This window comes from Ylistrum balloti, unplaced genomic scaffold, assembly GCF_031769215.1.
Source record: "Ylistrum balloti isolate Yb309-2 unplaced genomic scaffold, AGI_CSIRO_Ybal_v1 Utg369656, whole genome shotgun sequence".
NCBI classification, from domain to species: domain Eukaryota; kingdom Metazoa; phylum Mollusca; class Bivalvia; order Pectinida; family Pectinidae; genus Ylistrum; species Ylistrum balloti.
Window position 1 is genome coordinate 41,436 of NW_026781909.1, and position 22,534 is coordinate 63,969.

Sequence of the window (22,534 nt, forward strand, 5' to 3'; positions counted from 1 at the left end):
TAATCCAAATGAAAATTATAGACTGGGAGCTTGAGAGCCATTGTGTAGGTCTGAGGTGTAGACTATGGTATATGTCAGAGTATTCCATGGTCCTCCACAAAAGGCCTTTTTCTATTGATTTGGTTGAGAAATAAGACCATGTATGTTTGAAGCTCTGTTTTAGACATCCAGATAATGCTTTCATTTCATTCAAAATTATATTTTCTTAGAAATGGAACAAAGTAAATTTAGACTTTCATTCACCTTATATTCACATTAATACAGTATAATAGACCAACTGTAAATCACATTCAGAGCTTATGGTGACACATCGTCAAATTTCCTGTTAAAATTCCCACCAACATGGAAAACAAAACTCTGACCAATAAACACCATTGTAATAAATTGAACCTGATTATTGACTGGTTCATGATTGCTATAAATAAAACTACTCTCATATTTAATTGATCTATATCCAGGATTCTGAATGCATATTAACAACATACTGCAATGTACATAAGTACCTGACTTTCTGTTTTAGGTTTTTTCACTGAATAGGTGATACTTCTGAGACTCAGGGGTTTTTAATGTGTATTATATAGGTCAAGTGTTCTATGTTATCGTGGGCAAAGCTTCATTTGCACTTGATCATACGGTAATTTTTTGTTAACATTAGAGTGCCAGGATTCTGAATGCACATTAACAACATACTGCAATGTACATAAGTGGATGCTTATGTACTGGGATGTACAAGGTACATGATTAAATCCTGACTTTCCGTTTTAGGTTTTTTCACAGAATAGGTGATACTTCTGAGACTCAGGGGTTTTTAATGTGTATTATATAGGTCAAGTGTTCTATGTTATCGTGGGCAAAGCTTCATTTGCACTTGATCATACGGTAATTTCTTGTTAACATTAGAGTGCCAGGATTCTGAATGCACATTAACAACATACTGCAATGTACATAAGTGGATGCTTATGTACTGGGATGTACAAGGTACATGATTAAATCCTGACTTTCTGTTTTAGGTTTTTTCACAGAATTGGTGATACTTCTGAGACTTCTGGGTATTTAATGTGTATTATATAGGTCAAGTGTTCTATGTTATCGTGGGCAAAGCTTCATATCCACTTGATCATATTGTAATTTCTTAGATTTGTATATCTCCTGCCTGCAGTTTCTCTTTCATACACAATTGTCTGGATACAGGTAGTCATAGGACATTAAAATTTATTAGAGTCAAAATAAACTGCAAAGCTGATCTAGATAAACCTATATCTGTGAAACCTTTTGATCCAGCAGCCAGGTATTATCTCTTAGTGAAAACAGAAGGATCCATTTTGATGATAAATAGAATCTCACATTGGGATGTGCTGTGGAATATCTTAATCCCAAGTGTAAGAGTTAACAATGAAGCTTTTCTTGTAGTTGTCAAACTCTTACCTGGATGTAGGGATATCTGTCGACAGAACATACCCATGTTTGATTATTTATTTATACACTTACAAAATGTTAATAAACTTGTAACAAATTGAATGTTGTTATTTTATATATATATATATATGGCATTTATCAATTGCCCATGCAATGTTTGTCAGAACCAATGCCCTCCACGTCATAATAAAGTGGTTTACAATACATAAACTGATGACATTATGATATTCCATACTTTTCAATGTGAAAACTTCAGTTGTCTGTCCTAGCTTAAGTTAAATATAGTCTATCAACCTTTAGACCATGGAAATCCTCTTTTTATCAGATGTAAAATGCTTGAAATGTGTATGAACAGAGCCATGTCTAAGAAAATACTGAAGAAAACTAGTATGTTAGTTTTTAGACAAACAGCCTTTCAAAATTTTTCAGGATATATATCTGAAGTACTACAAGAAAAAGTATTAGAAACTTGTTTCAATGCTGGAATTTTATTCTCCTCTGTCTCGTATTGATATGAATTAATCCTAACTTACAAGATGAATTGATTTTTGCAGACGTAATAAAGAGGTGACACACATTAAGATTCAGAACAATGGAGAGTTCTATGACTTGTACGGTGGTGAAAAGTTTGCCACCTTGGCTGAACTGGTGCAGTACTACATGGAGAATCAAGGTCAACTCAAAGAACGCAACGGAGTCGTCATAGAGCTCAAGTATCCTCTTAACTCCGAGGACCCAACCACAGAAAGGTCTCGTGTCATTTACACAAAATATATACAGGATGATTTCTATTCTTATCAGTACACATACTATCAGTACTCAAAAAATATTCATGGTCAGTTCAGTGATTCCTTATTTGGTGTTTTTTTATCAGTCCCATTAACTTCCTTTGTTGATGGTTCCTAAAAGAAGGCAAAAAACAATGGGTTTTTTTCCTGGTATATGAAATATATCCCATGTGCATCCTGTTTATGTTTGAATAAGCAAACATTTTCAAAAAACATTGTTTTGGAAAGTTTTCCTCATTTTTTCTTCATTTTGGTAAAACTTTACATTAAAATCCACAGAAATATGCTTGTGTTTAAAAAGTTAAAAAGGAAGTGGAAAAGAAAGAAGCATGCAGTGATAATTATATCACAACATCAATTCTCAAGGTCAATTCTATATAGCAAATATCTGTCTGTAAATGTCTTTTCTATACACCAAATATCTGTCTGTAAATGCCACTTCTATACACCAAATATCTGTCTGTAAATGTCATTTCTACACACCAAATATCTGTCTATAAATGTCATTTCTATACACCAAATACCTGTCTGTAAATGTCATTTCTATACACCAAATACCTGTCTGTAAATGTCATTTCTATACACCAAATACCTGTCTGTAGAGGTCAGTTCTATATAGCAAATACCTGTCAGTAAATGTCATTTTTATACACCAAATATCTGTCTGTAAAGGTTGATTCTATATAGCAAATACCTGTCTGTAAATGTCATTTCTATACACCAAATATATACACCAAATATCTGTCTGTAAATGCCACTTCTATACACCAAATACCTGTCTGTAAATGCCACTTCTATACACCAAATATCTGTCTGTAAATGCCACTTCTATACACCAAATATCTGTCTATAAATGTCATTTCTATACACCAAATACCTGTCTGTAAATGTCATTTCTATACACCAAATACCTGTCTGTAAATGTCATTTCTATACACCAAATACCTGTCTGTAAATGTCATTTCTATACACCAAATATCTGTCTATAAATGTCATTTCTATACACCATCTTCTGTAAATGCCATTTCTATACACCAAATATCTGTCTGTAAATGTCATTTCTATACACACCATTCTAATATACCTGTCTGTAAATGTCATTTCTATACACCAAATATCTGTCTGTAAATGTCATTTCTATATACCAATATCTGTCTGTAAATGTCATTTCTATACACCAAATATCTGTCTGTAAATGTCATTTCTATACACCAAATATCTGTCTGTAAATGTCATTTCTATACACCAAATACACCAAATATCTGTCTGTAAATGTCATTCTATACACCAAATATCTGTCTGTAAATGTCACTTCTATACACCAAATATCTGTCTGTAAATGTCATTTCTATACACCAAATATCTGTCTGTAAATGTCATTTCTATACACCAAATATCTGTCTGTAAATGTCATTTCTATACACCAAATACCTGTCTGTAAATGTCATTTCTATACACCAAATATCTGTCTATAAATGTCATTTCTATACACCAAATATCTGTCTGTAAATGCCATTTCTATACACCAAATATCTGTCTGTAAATGCCACTTCTATACACCAAATACCTGTCTGTAAATGCCACTTCTATACACCAAATATCTGTCTGTAAATGTCATTTCTATACACCAAATATCTGTCTGTAAATGCCACTTCTATACACCAAATATCTGTCTGTAAATGTCATTTCTACACACCAAATATTTCTATACACCAAATATCTGTCTATCAATGCCATTTCTATACACCAAATACCTGTCTGTAAATGTCATTTCTATACACCAAATATCTGTCTGTAAATGCCTCTTCTATACACCAAATATCTGTCTGTAAATGTTGATTCTATACACCAAATATCTGTCTGTAAAGGTTGATTCTATATAGCAAATACCTGTCTGTAAATGTCATTTCTATACACCAAATATCTGTCTGTAAATGTCATTTCTATACACCAAATATCTGTCTGTAAATGTCATTTCTATACACCAAATATCTGTCTGTAAATGTCATTCTAATAGCAAATACCTGTCTGTAATATCTGTCTGTAAAGGTCATTCTATCAAATATCTTCTATATACCAAATACCTGTCTGTAAATGTCATTTCTATACACCAAATATCTGTCTGTAAATGTCATTTCTACACACCAAATATCTGTCTGTAAATGTCATTTCTATACACCAAATATCTGTCTGTAAATGTCATTTCTACACACCAAATATCTGTCTGTAAATGTCATTTCTATACACCAAATATCTGTCTGTAAAGGCTGATTCTATATAGCAAATACATGTCTATACAGATCACCTCTATTTAACATATACCTGTGTGTAATTCACTTCTTTAACAGATACCAGTCTGTAAAGGCTTCCTCTATATAACAATTGTCTATAAACTTTATTTCTACATAACAAATACATCTCCATAAAAGACACTGGTTTCGGTTTCTCAGTGTTATACAAAGTATAGTTAATGAACTTCTATATATAAAGTTCACCTGCCTAAAAAGGCCACTTTCTCTGGCTCTCTGATCTTTCTAGTCAGTCTTGCCTGAATCATTATTTTCCGTATATGTTGGAAATAATTAGGGCCCCACATAGAGATGCGTGTGCCCTATAGTAATCAGTTTGTCCATCTGTTTGTCCTTATAAGTCTAACAGTAAGAATATATAGTATATGACAGAGTGTGGTAATTTTTTATTTAGATGGTTTCATGGCCACCTGTCTGGTAAGGAGGCTGAGAAAGTGCTGCTAGAGAAGGGTAAGAACAATAGCTACCTGGTAAGGGAGAGTCAAAGCAAGCCCGGTGACTTCGTTCTCTCCGTCCGCTGCGATGATCGTATCACACATGTCATGATCTGCTTCCATGAAGAGGTAGGTCAATGTGGTGGCTATCCTTATACAAATTCTATTTTTTTATGTTTTGTTTATGTTTGAGACTTAATGTTCATTACAGTATTCTGATATTGTATAATACATATTGTGGTTTAACTACTTTACCAGTAGTGTAGGCAATACTTTTGATACAGATACTTTAAGTAGACTTTAACAAATCAGGTTATCATCAGTTCAGTATGGTTTTTCAGCTTCATTTACAAGTTTTTACGTGTTTCGGCTTTAAGTGGGTCAAAACAGCAAGTTGATTGGTCAATAAGAATGATCTACCACCTGTTTATTGTGTGATGGGGTGATTTGGTTAGAAAGTTTAGACATATGGTCTTTTAAGGTATCACTTATATGAATGTGAATTTGAATCGATGAAGTCTGTTTCTATGAAGGTTTAACTTGGAGAGATAGATTAATGATGACTAATTACATTTTGTTTTCACAGGACACAACCTATGATGTTGGTGGTGGTGAGAAGTTTCCAAGCTTGTCAGATTTAGTAGAACACTACAGAAAGAACCCAATGGTGGAAAAATCAGGCACAGTTGTATACCTGAAATTGGTGAGTCTGCATGAACTTACTTTGAGTCAAGTTGTAATGAAAAAAATTGTGATTCAAACTAAAAATCAACAAAACTAGGACAAAAATATCAGGAAAGATCAGATCAAAATAGAGATCCTTGAGAAAGTACAGGGAAAGTTAAGACCAGGTGTTCTGGGATTGCAAGCTTTTTTCTACTTCATCAACAACGCCCTCCATGTATACCTTGTATGTCAAAATAAAAGTTATATATGAGCAGCAAATTCCTCCTTTTTCATATCACATAAGGAACATTTTTCAAATGAGGTCATGATAATGACACTCTCTTATTGTCCTTATCAGCTTGTTTCTCTGAAAAGTCCTATGTTTTGATTTACAACATTTCCATGTATGCTGTAGCTATCTATCACAGAGATATACTTTTAGACCCACTTACTCATATACTTGTATGTTTTGTTGGGTACATATATCTGCAATTTTCCTTACTACTAACTATCCATCAACCCTTTTAATTGATGTTATTAATTAATTAATTAATGAAGCCATAGTAAATTTTGTGAAAATGAATTACCTTGACTGATATTCAAGGTCACAGGGGTCAGATTTGTTAAAACCTTTAAATGACTTTAAATGACTTCTTCTCATAAACTAAATTGCCTAGAGCCATGCTATTTGGATGGTGTATATATATATACCAGATAAACCCTGCAGACCCATTGGGCCTCTTGTTATTTCTTAAAATCAACATAAGTGTACTGTATTCATATATGTTCTTTGTTGTTTTATAGCCATTTAATGCCACTAGGATTCCTGCGTCTGGATTGGAAAACCGTGTTAAACAATTGGAAAAGGAAAAACAGACAAAGGACCAAAACACTGTTGGAAATACAAAAGGGGGTTTCTGGGATGAGTTTGAGGTATGTATAGAAAGGATTTGTCTTCAGTTTACATTTCTTATTTCATTTCATTTTCAATTTTCATTTCCACTTGTTTGAATTTAATTTCCTACTCTCCTGCATAATTACAAACATGTGAGTCTCTTTGCCTAGATTCCGTGTTGTTTTCTATGTTATTGAAATGGTATGTGGTTATGAAAAAAAACCAGCATCTCATTACATATCTTCCATCAGCAGTCATTATTGTTCCAACCTATTTTGATAAAATGACCTGTTGCTTCTTTTCTGAAGTGATAAATATGTATAGGAGTAAAACATTAAACTGTAGTTGGGAAATAGATCCATAAATCACTTAGTCCAAAAGTGATAGAATCAAAAATTTTGATATTTCATGAAGTTTTGACTATATTGTATCAATAAATAACACTGGTAATTTTTTTTCTATTTTGTTTTGAAATAATAGAAATAATTGAAGATAAATACAGTGTCTTCTAAAGTGTTTTAATTCTTTTTAGTTTGATATAATTGTTCTGCTATTATTTATTCATCTTTATTTCCATAGCAACTACAACAAATGGAAGTGAGGCATTTGTACAGCAGGAAGGAAGGCCAGAGACCGGAGAACAAGTCCCGTAATCGATACAAGAATATACTTCCATGTAGGTTTGCTAAACATGTCATATCTTTTTAATGGTAAGCTGCTGTACATGTCCATGCATATCACAAGTTTTAAGATGCTGGTACAAGAAGAAGAAAAATGCATCTAAGACGTGGTACATACATAGTATTGATCTAAATCATAATACCTAGTACCTGCATTTCCATTTTAACAATATCGAAGCCCCTTTCCTTACCAAAACATTCTTCTTAAGCTGATAGCCACAATATTTCTGAAAAATTCATTTGTGTGTGATTTTGAAATTGTAAGTGCCAAAAGTTAGTTTAGATTTGTATAAATCTTGAAATATAATATTTTACTTATACATAAATATTAGTATTTGTTTAACAGAAAAAATTAATAAATTTGCTGTTAATATTGATTTTAGAATATGGTTAAATTACCTGTCAGAATGGTAGGATATTTGTAATTTGGATGATTTGTCAATGGTTAATCTGTTTATACTGATGTTTGATTGTAGTTGATCATACACGGGTGGTGCTGCGAGACGGTGACCCAAATGTGGTGGGCTCCGACTACATCAATGCCAATCATATCACGGTAAGTCAGGGAAATAACTCATTCTTGGATCTACAATCACACGTTGTTAAAACGAGATAAAAATCTTACAATAATTCCTGATTTTGAAATCTAGAAATAAATCTTTTGAATTAGGTCAGTAGCATTAGTGTATGTAAAATATATGATGTGTATTGACTGAGTAGGATTTATCTTATGAAGGCTTGGCCATAAGTTAGGGACCACACATATCTTATATTGGGCTGAATTTTGTTCGCTGTAATCAAGAAAAATATTCAGTGACATCTCCACAGGGCGGGTAGGAATGTGTTTTTCAGGCATCTAACAAAACTAAACAGACTTAAATGGAAAAGAAATTTACAGAACCAGGAATGCTGTATCATTTTCAATGATGTGCTCAAAAAGGCATACCCAAAGTCCTGAAAAATGTTTGACATTAACTCTCTCTTATTGACAGATGCACCCCCCTCATTGACTAAGAAGTAAAAGACAAGCTGACATTACTAATTAACATCTACTACAACTTCTTTCTGTATATCTAACAAATTGAACATTCCAAGAGCTTGCAATTTTTCAACACTTGTCCATTTTCAACATGACATTACCGAATACAGTATGAACATGTGTTTGATGTAGTATCAGCAAATGTATGATTACTGAGTTACACATGCAAACACTGCTTTAAGCGGAAAGACAAACTTGTGTTTATTAGACTACTGGTTACACCAGTTTAATCTGGGTTAATCTTAAGTTTGGAAGATGCCTAGTGGCATCTGGCATCAAACACATAAAAGACACTGCTAAGAGTATGACAAGGGTTATTTTCAAAAAAGACAGAAAATCATTTTTTATTGCAATTTGCATACTGAAATTAATGGTTCCTATTTTATGGCCAAGTGTATGTATTGTCATCAAATGATAAAAATGACGTCTTATACCCTGATGTCAACAGAGACAGAGAGCTTTGTTCAATATTTCATTTCAAAGTTTCTCCAATTTAGATATGGATGGCTATCCTATGCTATAAATAGTTAAATTATTTAATCCCTATTAAGATATTGTCTGCCTCTATCTGGTGTTGTGTCCCTGAAACATTCCCTGCCACTTTTCTATGGTAGTGAGGAAGTTTTTGGTCAAGCTGTATAAAATGTTTGTTGCAGACAGAGGATGACAGTATGGAGCCAAAGAAATGTTACATTGCCACACAGGGCTGTATGCCCACCACAGTTGGGGATTTCTGGAGGATGACATGGCAAGAAAATTCTCGTGTTATTGTAATGACAACAAAAGAGGTGGAGCGGGGAAAGGTAAGAGTTATGCCTCTTTAAAATCCAGAATTAACAAAGTTTTTGTACAACACAAAAATGTATTGTTTTTGCTTTTGTCATTAAATGGTATCCTTTGGTTGGATTTGTTAAGAGGTTAAAGTTATCGGATGTATGTAAAAATCAGTGTGAAATGAAAATTCTGTTTGAAATTAAAGTGATATTTCTGTGGATCTACGCAGAATTAATCCAAACATCCATGTTCTGGTGACGTAATGGATTGAACTATAGTCATCTGTATGGCACCTGTAATAAGAAAGGGTTTTGGTCACTACCAAATAGTTATAATTGTGTCTTTGGAGAATGTCATGACATAGTTGTTGTCACAAGTTGAGTGTTATAGGTGCAGTGGTTTGCATTGTTTGACTAATACACACACAAATATTCAGCATTTTTTCTCAGACATGTTAAAATGAGTTTTTTTCTCAATGTTAAACTCTTTTTTTTTTCAGTAAAGTTTTGAGATAGTTTTGTTTTCCTTGTATAGGTCAAGGCGTGTCGATACTGGCCCTGCCCCGAAGATCCAGATGATATTTTAGAGCGAACATTTGATACCTACCAGGGAAAAATAACAGTGAAACACATCTGTCAAAAAAATGAAAGTGATTTTATAATTCGAGAATTTGAAGTGTCGAAAGACAAGGTTAGTATTAAATTATCCTAAAAAGTATTAAATGACCTATAGACTTAACATTATGATAAGTTTGAATAAATAGGACAACATAGATGATTATCTATTATATGGTGCTTCCATTATTATAATACACTTGCCACATGTATTTTTACTGTCTCCGGCAGTGACAGAAAAAAAACTGTTATATCGGGACAGAAAGACAAATTCTACACTGATCATGCATTCTTTCTTGTCTGTGACTAAATTTGGATGATATGCCAATATATTTATAAGATAACATTTGTGACTAAATTTGGATGATATGCCAATATATTTATGAAATAACCACAAACTCTTAAAGTTGAACCTGTGGTGACTAATAAAGTTTGGGGTGTATTTAATGTTACTTGTGTTACAGTCAACAGAAGGACCAAGAAGTATCTTCCAGTTCCATTTCCTGACCTGGCCTGATTATGGTGTGCCCTCCGACCCAGGCAGTGTCCTCAACTTCCTCAACATTGTGAATGCTAAACAGGAATCTATACCCAAGGCTGGCCCTATTATAGTTCATTGCAGGTAGTTAAAAACCTTTTTCTCCAAAACAATATATAGTAGTTTTTAATTCTTAAGTCAACTCACCCAGGGTGTCAAGATAAGCTATTGCAAGCATGCATCATCCATCGTCATGTGCCTTTTGCCATTCGCCATCAGTAAACTTCTCCTTTAATTCTTCTGCTTAACGCCATGGTGGATTTCAACCAGATTTGGTCGGAAACACCATTAGGAAAAGAGGATCATTTCTTAAATTCTGAAATTTGATTCAACCCCTAGGGACTTGGGGCAAAGTCCCAAAAGTGGAAGTTAGACAATACTTTGCTTCAGAAGGCTACTCCTTCTTAAAGCCTGTGTAGATTTCAACCAGAGTTGGTTTGAAACATAATTGCAAGTAGCTTATCATTTTTTTAGTTCAGAAAGTTGATTCAACCCCTAGGGATGTGGGGGTAGGCGGGGCCCTAAATGGGAAAATTAGTTTTGAAATATCACTCTTCCTTAATTTGAATGAATTTCAACCAAATTTAGTTTGAAACATCATTGAGATTGAGAAATCATATCTTGAATTCAGAAAGTTGATGTGACCCCTAGGTATGGGCAGGGCCCCCACATGGGAAAATATGTCAATAATTTTGCTTCAGAACACTACTCTTCCTTAAAGCTCTAATAGATTTAAACCAAATGTGGTACCAAACATCATTGTGGATGGAGAATTATTTCTTAATTCAGAAAGTTGATTCATTCCATAAGGACAAACGGGCAGGTCTCCAAAAGGTGAAGTTAGAAAATAATTGCTGCAAAAAGCTAGTTCTTCATAATGCATTTGTAGATTCCAACCAAATTCGGCCTGAAACATTATAAGGAGTAGCAATGATATCAAACATGCATAAAGTGATCCTGAGACTGTCCTGACCAAATCTTTTTTTACGCTTTTGTCCAAAATCCAACAAATCTCATCTAGAACAAACGATCTGAACTATTTCTCATGTTTCATTCACCCCAATGAGAAAAATATTTTGAGTTTGAATTTTTAAGGAAAAGAAAGAGCTGATTTGTTATTTTTCAGTCTGAACAAAACTTCAACATGGTAACCACAGTAGTTGACTTGTAATATGATTGTGCAATGATTGTACAACTGGTTTTCTTGAACAGAATCTAGCATTTATAAATTTCTGATACTTTCAAGGAATTGTCAGATTTGTCAGGCCACCATCAGTGAATTCTGTGGTTTGTTCATCCATTCATCGATTGTCAGATGACAGTTAAGGGCCATGGCCCGCATGTTTGTGGTTGTTTTCTTATCAACTCACTTTCAGATGATATTCAGACATTCATGTCATTCCTCATAGTCAAAATAAGCTATTACAAAGGTTGCATTTGTGTATGTTTTTGTAATGGTTGGACTGGCTAAACCTGCAAGAAAAACACTAAGCACACATTAAGACTGGGGCTGGACTGTGGCACATGCAATTTGAGCCATAGGTGTCCGTAACTAAGAGGCTAAATGTCAATTGTTTCATTCATTTCTGAATAAAGCATTGTTAGTGCAGGCACATTTACGGAAATGTTATTTAAATAAATATGAGATGACAGGAAATTTCCAAAACTGTTCATTTTGATCTGTACATTTAACATTTCCAACATCAGGCTCAGGTGTGTTTGTTTATTATAGAATATTTCTGTGCCATCAGAACCTATTCAACTAGATTACCTGAAAGCAGCCCATTTCTCAAAAAAGTGCTTGACTGGTTTTTCAGAAATTTCACATGGATTCCTTTGTCTTTATTTCAGTGCTGGTATTGGAAGAACAGGGACGTTTATAGTAATTGACATAATTATCAATCAAATCAAAACATTTGGTAAGTATTTAAATCTAGACTTTCCAAAGGAAGACAGTGTGTTTGTTTTATATGTACTTAACTATAACAGTATGTTACTGTTCACCATAATGATCTCCGTGTAAACTGGAATGGGCAACTGTTGATAACCATGGTTATTATATCTTTGTGCCACAAAGACTAAGACAAACACTACTCACAACAGTTCATACAATAATAAAGCTAATGACGTCAAACTTTTAGGTTCATTTCATATCTGCCAAAAAATCATCATATCAGAAGCTGATTTCTTTTGTTGAAAACAAGAATCGGAGATGTTGAAACATAGAGTCTACAGCAGTGCTTGTATGAATGTAATTGAAAATGAGCATTTCTAGAAAATTTGATATATTTTTGTCGTGAACTAAACAAATTGTACTTGCTCGTTGTTGAACATTTTTTTGCTATTATTTAAAATTTTGGTTTTGATATGTAAATTCAGCATGATATGATTTTGCTGGTTTTTGAGGTTTATTTACATTTAATTGTGAATGTAGGTCTAGAATGTGAGATAGATATTCAGAAGACAATACAGATGGTGAGGTCACAAAGGTCAGGAATGGTTCAGACAGAGGCCCAGTACAAGTTTGTTTACATGGCAGTCTTACACTATCTAGAGACGGAGAAACAACGCAAGCGAGCTGAAGAAGTAAGTCATCGGTATTGTAGGTCACTGTTAGTCAGTGACAGGAAATTGTTAAAACTGATATGTTAACCCTGCTCTAGACTGTTGTATCATTACTAATTCAGAATCATTTCTCATTACTCTAGGGCTAGGGGTCAATTTGAGAAGTATTCCTTAAAACTCCTAATCATATGATTTCTTTTTCTCCTTGATCCTGATAGTTTTCAATCTACATTGCTGTCTGTACTATCAGTAATCTTGGATTAATTTTTCTCAGTCATGAGGCATTTGAATATCATAAATTTAAATGAATTATCACTGTTCTACTACAAATTGAAATGCTTTATCACTGTTTTATTACAAATTGAAATTATTTATCACTGTTTTATTACAAATTGAAATTATTTATCACTGTTCTCATTTATGTACTCACATAGCACCCCATAACCCTCCCCCCCAACCCCCCCCCCCTTCCCACCCCCCCAAAAAAAAAAAAAAACCGGAATGCATTTGGACCTTAATACCTTGAGGAATTGTGATCAAACTTAACATACTTAAAAAGGATCAGAACTCGCATGAATTCAAGTTGTCAAGATATCTAGGTCACTGTTAAAGATTTTATAAAATCTTACTGGCTTTGATCCTCATGGGATTTTGACCAAACTTCAGCTTCTTATAGAGGACGTTGATATCTCAAACAATATAAGCATCAGGCTTGCATGGTCATTGTCTATGTTTCTGTTACTGCCAACGCTGAAGTAGGTTCACTCCGTTACAGATTTCGGTCAGACCTCAAACACTAATGATGATTTTGCATTGCATGTCAGTCAGATTTGACCCAAAACGAGATTAATGTTGTTTGGAATGGCTTGTTTTTATGATAATTTCACTGATAACATTGCAATTCAGCAAAGCATTGGACGAGAGTACACCAACATACAGTACACAGAGGGCACTCGAGTACAGCCCCGTCCACAACCAGCTCCTCAGCAACCGACACGCAAGAAGGAACTACCCAAGTAAGATTGTCTAGCAATATCCTATTTATCAATATATCTATCTGGTAGGATATAGATATACTCGATCCTATAGTGGTAAAAACTCAAAAACAAGTAAAAGATATCAACATTATCATAATCAAAACTCAGATTCAATAAAACTAGGGCAAAATATGAACACAAGACAGATTTACTTGGGAGATTTCTGAAAAAAAAAGTACAAAGATAATAAGAGGAGGTTTGTTTTGCTTCATTGATGACACGCGCCATGTTAATTTGGTCGATTCAAGTCAGTGATGTCATGTTCTCAAATGAGAACAATGTATGCAACAACAGAACCAACAAGAATAGTAACAAGGAGCATTAAACACATGCAGCTTCATTTTACGGAAAGAAATGGAATATTTCTCCATAAAATCACTGTGACAACCTTAGAAAATACTCTGGGAACTTCATACATTGAGGAATTGTGATCACACTTTGTAATTATACACATAATCATTAGGTACTCTGTAAAAGTAATTTTATACAATGATGATCACCTACTGCAGGAAGAGGAAGGAATTCCTTGTAGATATGTATATATATTTACCTTTAACGGACTTTGTTTCTACAAGGGATGCAACTGTTTTATCAGAGAGCAAATGCTCATTTATCAGTATTATTAGCTTAAAAATTCATAATTTCCATAAACAAGTGTATCTTGGCCAAAGATAAGCTTCTTTCACAGTTCTTGTTAAAATATGCTCTTTGATGGTAACTTGGTAATTAAGATATAGTGGTGGGCACCCTGTTGTGATTATTGTCCAATTTCATGCATCTGTCTGTGTAAAACATATCCGTGTCTTCATAACTGTGTAACTAGTCATAGGAGAATTATATGAAACTCTGTACATGTATATCTTTTAATGACAATTAGAACATGTGTCATACGCCACATTCTTGTTTGTAATTCAAAGGTCAAGTTCTCAAATTTGAGATTTTCCATGGGACCCCTATATTGAACTATGGAATGTCTTTGTAACCAGTGAATGAAACTTTACATGGTTGATTACCACTAGGAGATATGCTGCATAATTAATTTGTTTTCTGCTCCCAAGATCAAAGTCTGAGATGTTTTATTGTACCCTATGTTAAGAACTATAGAAAGGTTTGTCCTTTCTTTAACATCTCAATCAGTTCAGTCTTGCCATAACAATGGGGCTGTTAAAGATGTCTGCTATTTCCATGTAGTTGTTTTTGTTCTTCATATCAGGATTATTTTACTTTACAGAACACCAGAGGAATCCAACCAAATATACCAGAATGTTCCGAAGAACTTAATGTCTGGCAGTACTAAAAGATGATAATGAGTCTTTGGTCCTGGACAGGTGTCCCATAATTCACAACTGGCTTCCAATCAATGTTGATATCTATGTTGAGTGTCAGGGTTGCCTGTTTAAAAGAAACTTTATATGGCTTTTGACGTACATAATTATGAATCTTATCAAACATTCTGATTGGCTGTTGATGATGTACATTTATGTATCAAACATTCTGATTAGCTGTTGATTATGTACATGTACATTTATGTATCAAACATTCTGATTGGCTGTTGATTATGTATATGTACATTTATGTATCAAACATTCTGATTGGCTGTTGATTATGTATAAAACATTTTGATTGGCCATGAAATGTTACAAAAAATATATATTTCCAAGGATTGAGAGACCTTTAGATGAAAATTTAATGAAGTGCAAATACATGCTACCATGGATACATAATATTTTTAAATGTTAATTTAAATTTTTGTTCTGTCTAAATATTAAGTGTAAAACTTGTGATTGTAACACAGGTGTCATATTTCTGAAATATGTGTATATATATATGTATGTACGAATCATGAACCAGCAAATTCTTTTGCCTGTTTCTGTCGAAGACAATGTTTAGTAGTCTTTAAGGTACAGGATAGAAGTATATACAGAGGATGTGATGGCGATGAAAGAATGTATAGAGTTCAGTTGCATTTTTCTGCAATGAAGTGTGTGATCAATCCCTACTCAGGGAAGTCAGTGCTTCTCATGAAGCTGAGAAATTAATCATCCTGTAATGTGATTTTGAAATTACTGAAGTGAGAATGAAATCAGGAACAGAACTATCATCTAGTACTTTATCTTAAAGCAGAACTTTTCTAGTGCTGGTCTCGTTTCATCTTCACTTCTCTACATTTTCAAACTTTTAGCAAGTTTTTATTTTGAAGTGAAAATAATTCTATAGAACAATGGGCCATTTGATCAGAATATTATGACAGCACAAAACAATCAGGATGCACAGTTTTGCCAGAACATTACTGATCATTATTTCAAAAACATGTTAAAATGATCAAGGCTGTTTCCAGAAATGAATGCATGGGAGAGGAGGCCATCAAGGACACCAGTAACCCTATCACCCATAATCATTTTTCCTGTCCCTCACTCGAACTATAAGCACTATCACCCATAATCATTTTTCCTGTCCCTCACTCTAAGCCCTATCACCCATAATCATTTTTCCTGTCCCTCACTCTAAGCCCTATCACCCATAATCATTTTTCCTGTCCCTCACTCTAACTATAAGCTCTATCACCCATAATCATTTTTCCTGGTCCTCACTCTAACTATAACCCCTATCACCCATATCATTTTTCTTGATCCTCATTCTACCTATGTTTGCTATCATAAGAGAGCCCTACCCACATTTTGTCATCATTTGTAACTCCATGCCCCTAAAGTCACCTCACTTTTCACCCCACCCACATTCATTTCTGGTGAAGCTCTTAAAGGGACTATTTAAGTCCCAAGATGATATATAATTCTGCTGAAAGCATAGGATTTATTGTTTGGAAAATGAAAAAGAATTTGGGTTCTAGGTACTGGATGAGTCTATTTGCTGGTCAAAGTGTTTGCACTCATTTGACAGGAACATATTGAAGTGATTGAGTTTGTAGAACAGACACCTTTGATAAGAAAACTTTAGTGCAGTCGACTATCTCTGTCATTGTCTTGATTCTGTATGAAAAGATACATTAAAAAAAATTAATGTGCAATTTTCATTGGACAAAAAGAAAATATTTAAGAAGGTATGAAAGTAATGTTGTTAGTCACATATATTAAAAGAGCTTGTTATCAGATGCTTCATTAATGGTTATAGTCCAGACGTTCTTAAGTCATTGTATGCATTAACCCAATGTATAGGATAGGGGCACCTAGTCAGCCTGATTGTTATGTAAACAAGTAAAGTTCAGTGTAAGGTCACTAAGATTCTGATATTTGATACTTTTAAAGAGAGGTCCTCTGTTTTTAGAATTTATCCATCTTTTCCTGTCTTAAATCAGGGTTCTAAATGACTAGACTATGTTGTTTTCCAAACTATCTTGGCCTATGAAAGGAAAGTGCTAGAAAAGTTCTTAAAGTTAAAGACGTGTTGGTGGTCAGATTAATTGGTATTGGTTTTTGAATGATGTTATTGCTCTCCCCCTATCTACTGTAATGGTCCATTTCATATCAAAGACATGGATAGTCTACTTGAGTGAAATAGGGAGGAGAGGTTGTTAGTGTAGCATACTTGGTGCTCATTTGTTATAGATGCTATTGTTAAATCTTTTTGTATTGTTCTTGTGATGAAATCATGGTGTTGACAACTCATTGTGTAAGCGTTGACCAGAAATAGGAATCTATTGAATCAAGCTACGTAAACACAGATCAATAAAACGATTAATCGATTAGAAATCTGTGATTGGTTATATATATATATATATGTGATGAAGCTGAAAGTTTCAGAAAAGATATTATTTGAATAAAAATCCTGTAGATAAATATACATATTTGTTCATGCATGTTTTTATTTAGATGTATAATCCTTGTTTGACAATGTGAAGTCAAAATTTTCACTTATCTTTCTTTTGGGTGGAATCTATGTATTATGCTGTCAACATTTTCTTTTTTTTCTTTTTTTTTTCCTTCAAAACTTGGTCTTATTGAAATTATCCCTTACTAGTAGTGTCATAATGCTATTTAAATTCTAAGGATTTTATCAACTTGCACGATAACAAACCGTGAATTTTGATATTAATAGAATTCTGGTGTGTTTCATGTTAATTGGAACTAAACAGTAATGACCATACAGAATCACTATGACAACCTTACAACACTACTCTGGAAATGTATTCATGTCTTGTAGATGTCAGTTACGATATACTCCATTTTTTGAGTGCGAAAAGGTAAATTTGTTCTTCAGATCATATGTATATTAATGCTGCGTCTCTGTCTTTTGTGACTGTAGCCATGAGAACATAATGTAAAACATCAGGAGCATTGTGAAAAAATAGCTGAATGGAAATACTGTCCAATTTGTTGATGATAATCTGATACTCAGTTTGTACACTTAAAATTGTATTTTCAGACAAGATAAAGGTAAACAGTATTTTTTGTGATGAAAATTCATTTATAAAGATTCAATTTTAGAATATTGCTTTTGTAAAAGAACTCCAACTGTTTAATACTTTTTCTATAGTGATATATAGAACTGTTTGACACCAAAGACAGAATATTATTTAAGCATTGAAATACATTGTAAATATTTCCCACAGTTTGATAAAATGTACTCAATTAGATATATTGAAAGTTCATTAAGCACTTGTTTGGTGTCAAACTCATTTGATATTGATGTCAACTGGTTTTCTTCATCTTTACTTATCTGAAATACAAATTTTAGATTGTTTTGTCTGTTTCGAATTTGTGTGTAAAAGCTCAGATTACACTGTGAAAAATTGTTAAGGTTTTGACAAAGTGCTATAACTTTTAAAATGTGACGTTTTAGTTGATTTTTGAAAAAAAATGAAAATTATGATAGTGTTAAATCTAAACAACAAAACCTAGTATTGAGAAACTAATTATGAATACTGTAAAGTGATCAGTTTTGAAATGAGTTCTTAATAGCAGTTGATTTCTTATGTACTCTCCATCTGCCATTGAAAGATTATTGTTCTGAGAAAAAAAACAAAAAAACAAAAAGAACCCTCCACCGGCCCCCTAAAATAAGTTGAAGATTTTGCAGTACTTAATGATATATGAAAATTATTTTGAAGGTTTTGATAAGAAATCAAAACATTATAATATATATAAATATTTTTGTGACAGGTTTACTAATAGTTCCTGCACAATGTTTATAAAGATCCTATATATATCTGTAAATTGTCTTTCTGCCGTTCCCTGTGTCTTCCAGATGGCAGATAGAATCCTTCACTGCTGATGACACATATAGTAAGTGAGGAACTTACTAATAAATTACAATACAACAGTTTTGTCAACATTTTGTTGTCATAGAGATTTCTCATGAATACCAGAAATAATTTTTGTAGAAATACCTACTGTCAATGTCATATTTTTTATATAAATTTGCCTCCATTAATTTAATACCTTAAATGAAATCTGATAGCAAGATTAATGCTGCAGCTGTATACACAGGGCACATTTGTTAATAGAATGTTGCATTTTCACACTTTTTTTATTATTTCATTTCAAAACTGTAAACAGAAGTGTATGTATATACAAGTCTAAGAGTAATTAAGCTAACCTTTTTACAAAAATCCACAGGTATACTATATTTTTTTGCAATAGTGTTAACTCCTTATATCTGTAACAGAAGATACCCATCGATGTACTTTAAAGGAAATTGTTAAATATAATTATCCAATGTTGTGTTTTACTCTTTTATTGTTAAGAAAAGCACACCACAAAAAAATATTAATTATGCTGTTAAATATAATTGTGTCAAATGAAGTACAAGATTTTTCTAATATCTATCAGCTGTGTTTACTCCATTGTGAGGACTTTGTTATACAAGTTCTGAGAGAGTATTCAAGAGGTGTCAAGAGTATTAATCTTTTAAAAGAGAACATTGCAGTACCCAAGGCCAATATTCAGAACTTTATTTGTCAAGTTATTACAGTCTTAATTTGATGTTGAGGACTTCACCCAGGGAAGCTTGTTATCCAACTGCAAAGTACTCGGAGTGCTTAATGACATAGCTTGTTAGAAAAACATGCCTTTGAGCATGTAAAGATGTTCATAAATATAAGAAAAAATCTTCTTGTATATAAATACATTTGATCATACTTCATCTTATGTAGAATTTTTTTTTAGAAATATGATAACTTGTGTATCTTTATTGAATATTTCATCTGCCAGTCAGAAATTTTTTAAATTCAAGTAAATGATATTTAGATATATTTTGAACTAGGATAGCAACAATGTGTGCATCAATTTAAATTCAAACTGCTTAAAATATTTGCAGAAATTACACACAGATTTTTTAAGATTTGGTATTGCTTAATCATATCATTGTTATTATACTAGATATTTGAGAAGTAGAACTGTTATATACATTGTATGAAAATGTATTGTGACTTTTTGTTTTGGAAATACTAGTACTTACAAATGTGGCGTTATCGACCTGGGAATATTTGACCTTTTATTTAACCTGGTGAACTTTGATTCAGTTTTGACATTATACATGGTTGGCATTGAACAGAACAGTCAACAATATTAAAGGACTGAAAATCTGGAATGGCAATTAAGTCAAATTAATTTTGGAAATACTTTTTTGTCTTGCGGTGAAATCTACTTTGACATTCAATTTAATGTAGATTATTTACTTCTTGCTAACATAAAACACTGTATATATAACGAAAGTGTGCAAAAATAATAATTTCATTAAACTGTTAAACAGTTAGAATATGTTACACTACCCCGTCTTGCCAAAAGGTGGTGTTTCTACTGTTATGTACAATTATAGTGTTGTTGTATAAGAAATAGTTTCATGCTGTTTTGTGTCAAATTGTCTAATAAATCTCATATATTATATCTAACCTTTTGGGTGTTTTGTAATATTTACAATGAATTCTGTGCTAAATTCAAAACTTCCACCATAAAATAAAAGCGAATTCTTTCGTTCCATTATCACTCGATGGTGGGATTTTCAAATCATCCTTCAGCCATGTTGGATCTGATGGTAAAATGTTATTGATGTCATATCTTGATAGGAACTAGGTGGATCATTCTTAGATTTCATATGTAGGTTGCCTTTGGTACAAGTAATGCATTGTGTATTTAGAACTGCTTGGAAAATTAAAATGGCTGAAGGGTGGCCATCTTGGATTTTGGTAATTAATAGTTTGTTATTAATATATCTTGACAAGTTTAGGTCCTTACTGATCAAAGGTGTAAACAATATATTTTGTATAGTTGCTGGGTGGAGCTAGAGCTGTACGAAGCAGCTCAAAGTTTCTCCAAAAAGGCAATAAGGAGAAAGAATAGGGGAAAATATTACATATCATAAATTGTATCTTGAAAATGTTCACTAAAAGAAATTACAGATTCCCTCAGCTACTCTGAATGTGAATGTTCATTTTGTAATTGTGCCCTGATGTTCTGCAAGTTTTACGAAAAGTTAATGGATTGGACATGACTCTTTCATCAAATAAATTCAAACTCTAACGTTTGGTTATTTAATATTTTCTCAATCTCTGTCTTGTACAAATGTTTAAATATGACCTGTATAAACTGATTATCTTCTAATAATGCCCTGTAGTGATAAGTCTTTATGTGTACAGCTTGGTATCTAACCTTACACCTAAATAGTTTCCACTGATAAGGCTTTCTAGTGTAGTTTTCTTATCATTCTGGTCCATAAGATGATATTCCAGGTCTGATCGCTTGATATAGAGTACTTTGTATTTATTTTGGTAAACTCTTAGTGCCCAGTTTGATCGTTTTGAAGGTAATGGAGATTTTATTGTTTGATTTGATTTTGTCATTGTTGTTATTAACTTTTCGAAAACAGTTTTGTATCATATGTGAAATATGTTGAATATTCTGTCATATCGTTTATACGCAGCACGGACATGATGGATCTCAGCACACTTGCTTTAGAAGTTCCACTGTCAACGTCATAGAACCTTGATGATGACTCGTGTTGACGTCACAGAACCTTGATGATGACTCATGTTAACGTCACAGAACCTTGATGATGACACATGTTAACATCACAGAACCTTGATGATGACTCGTGTTAACGTCACAGAACCTTGATGATGACTCATGTTGACATCATAGAACCTTGATGATGACTCGTGTTGACGTCACAGAACCTTGATGATGACTCGTGTTAACGTCACAGAAACTCGATGACGTCATAGAACCTTGATGATGACTCGTGTTAACGTCACAGAACCTTGATTATGACTCATGTTAACGTCACAGAACCTTGATGATGACTCGTGTTGACATCATAGAACCTTGATGATGACTCGTGTTGACGTCACAGAACCTTGATGATGACTCGTGTTGACGTTATAGTACCTTGATGATGACTCGTGTTGACGTCACAGAACCTTGATGATGACGCGTGTTAACGTCACGGAACCTTGATGATGACTCGTGTTAACGTCTTAGAACCTTGATTATGACTCGTGTTAACGTCACAGAACCTTGAGGATGACTCGTGTTGACGTCACATAACCTTGATGATGACTCGTGTTAACGTCACATAACCTTGAGGATGACTCGTGTTAACGTCACAGAACCTTGATGATGACTCATGCTAACATGATAGAACCTTGATGATGACACGTGTTAACGTCACGGAACCTTGATGATGACTCGTGTTAACGTCTTAGAACCTTTATTATGACTCGTGTTAACGTCACAGAACCTTGATGATGACTCGTGTTGACGTCACATAACCTTAATGATGACTGGTGTAAACGTCACAGAACCTTGATGATGACTCGTATTAACGT

The 22,534-nt window shown here is 33.4% G+C and overlaps 1 protein-coding gene across 4 annotated transcripts in view; it reads left to right on the plus strand.

The window, feature by feature from the left end:
- LOC132557463 (tyrosine-protein phosphatase non-receptor type 11-like) overlaps nt 1-20,602 on the plus strand; it is a 38,894-nt gene extending 18,292 nt beyond the window's left edge. For all 4 annotated transcript variants that reach the window (XM_060221972.1, XM_060221961.1, XM_060221965.1 and 1 more), the window contains 13 exons: nt 1,971-2,165; nt 4,908-5,076; nt 5,534-5,650; nt 6,418-6,546; nt 7,088-7,184; nt 7,665-7,744; nt 8,884-9,030; nt 9,536-9,691; nt 10,080-10,237; nt 12,005-12,072; nt 12,588-12,739; nt 13,625-13,734; nt 14,987-20,602. In XM_060221972.1, the coding sequence (XP_060077955.1) occupies nt 1,971-2,165; nt 4,908-5,076; nt 5,534-5,650; nt 6,418-6,546; nt 7,088-7,184; nt 7,665-7,744; nt 8,884-9,030; nt 9,536-9,691; nt 10,080-10,237; nt 12,005-12,072; nt 12,588-12,739; nt 13,625-13,734; nt 14,987-15,059 (1,651 nt within the window). In that variant the 3' untranslated portion in view covers nt 15,060-20,602. The remainder of the gene's footprint in view (nt 1-1,970; nt 2,166-4,907; nt 5,077-5,533; nt 5,651-6,417; nt 6,547-7,087; nt 7,185-7,664; nt 7,745-8,883; nt 9,031-9,535; nt 9,692-10,079; nt 10,238-12,004; nt 12,073-12,587; nt 12,740-13,624; nt 13,735-14,986) is intronic.
- Nucleotides 20,603-22,534: the final 1,932 nt, after the last annotated feature.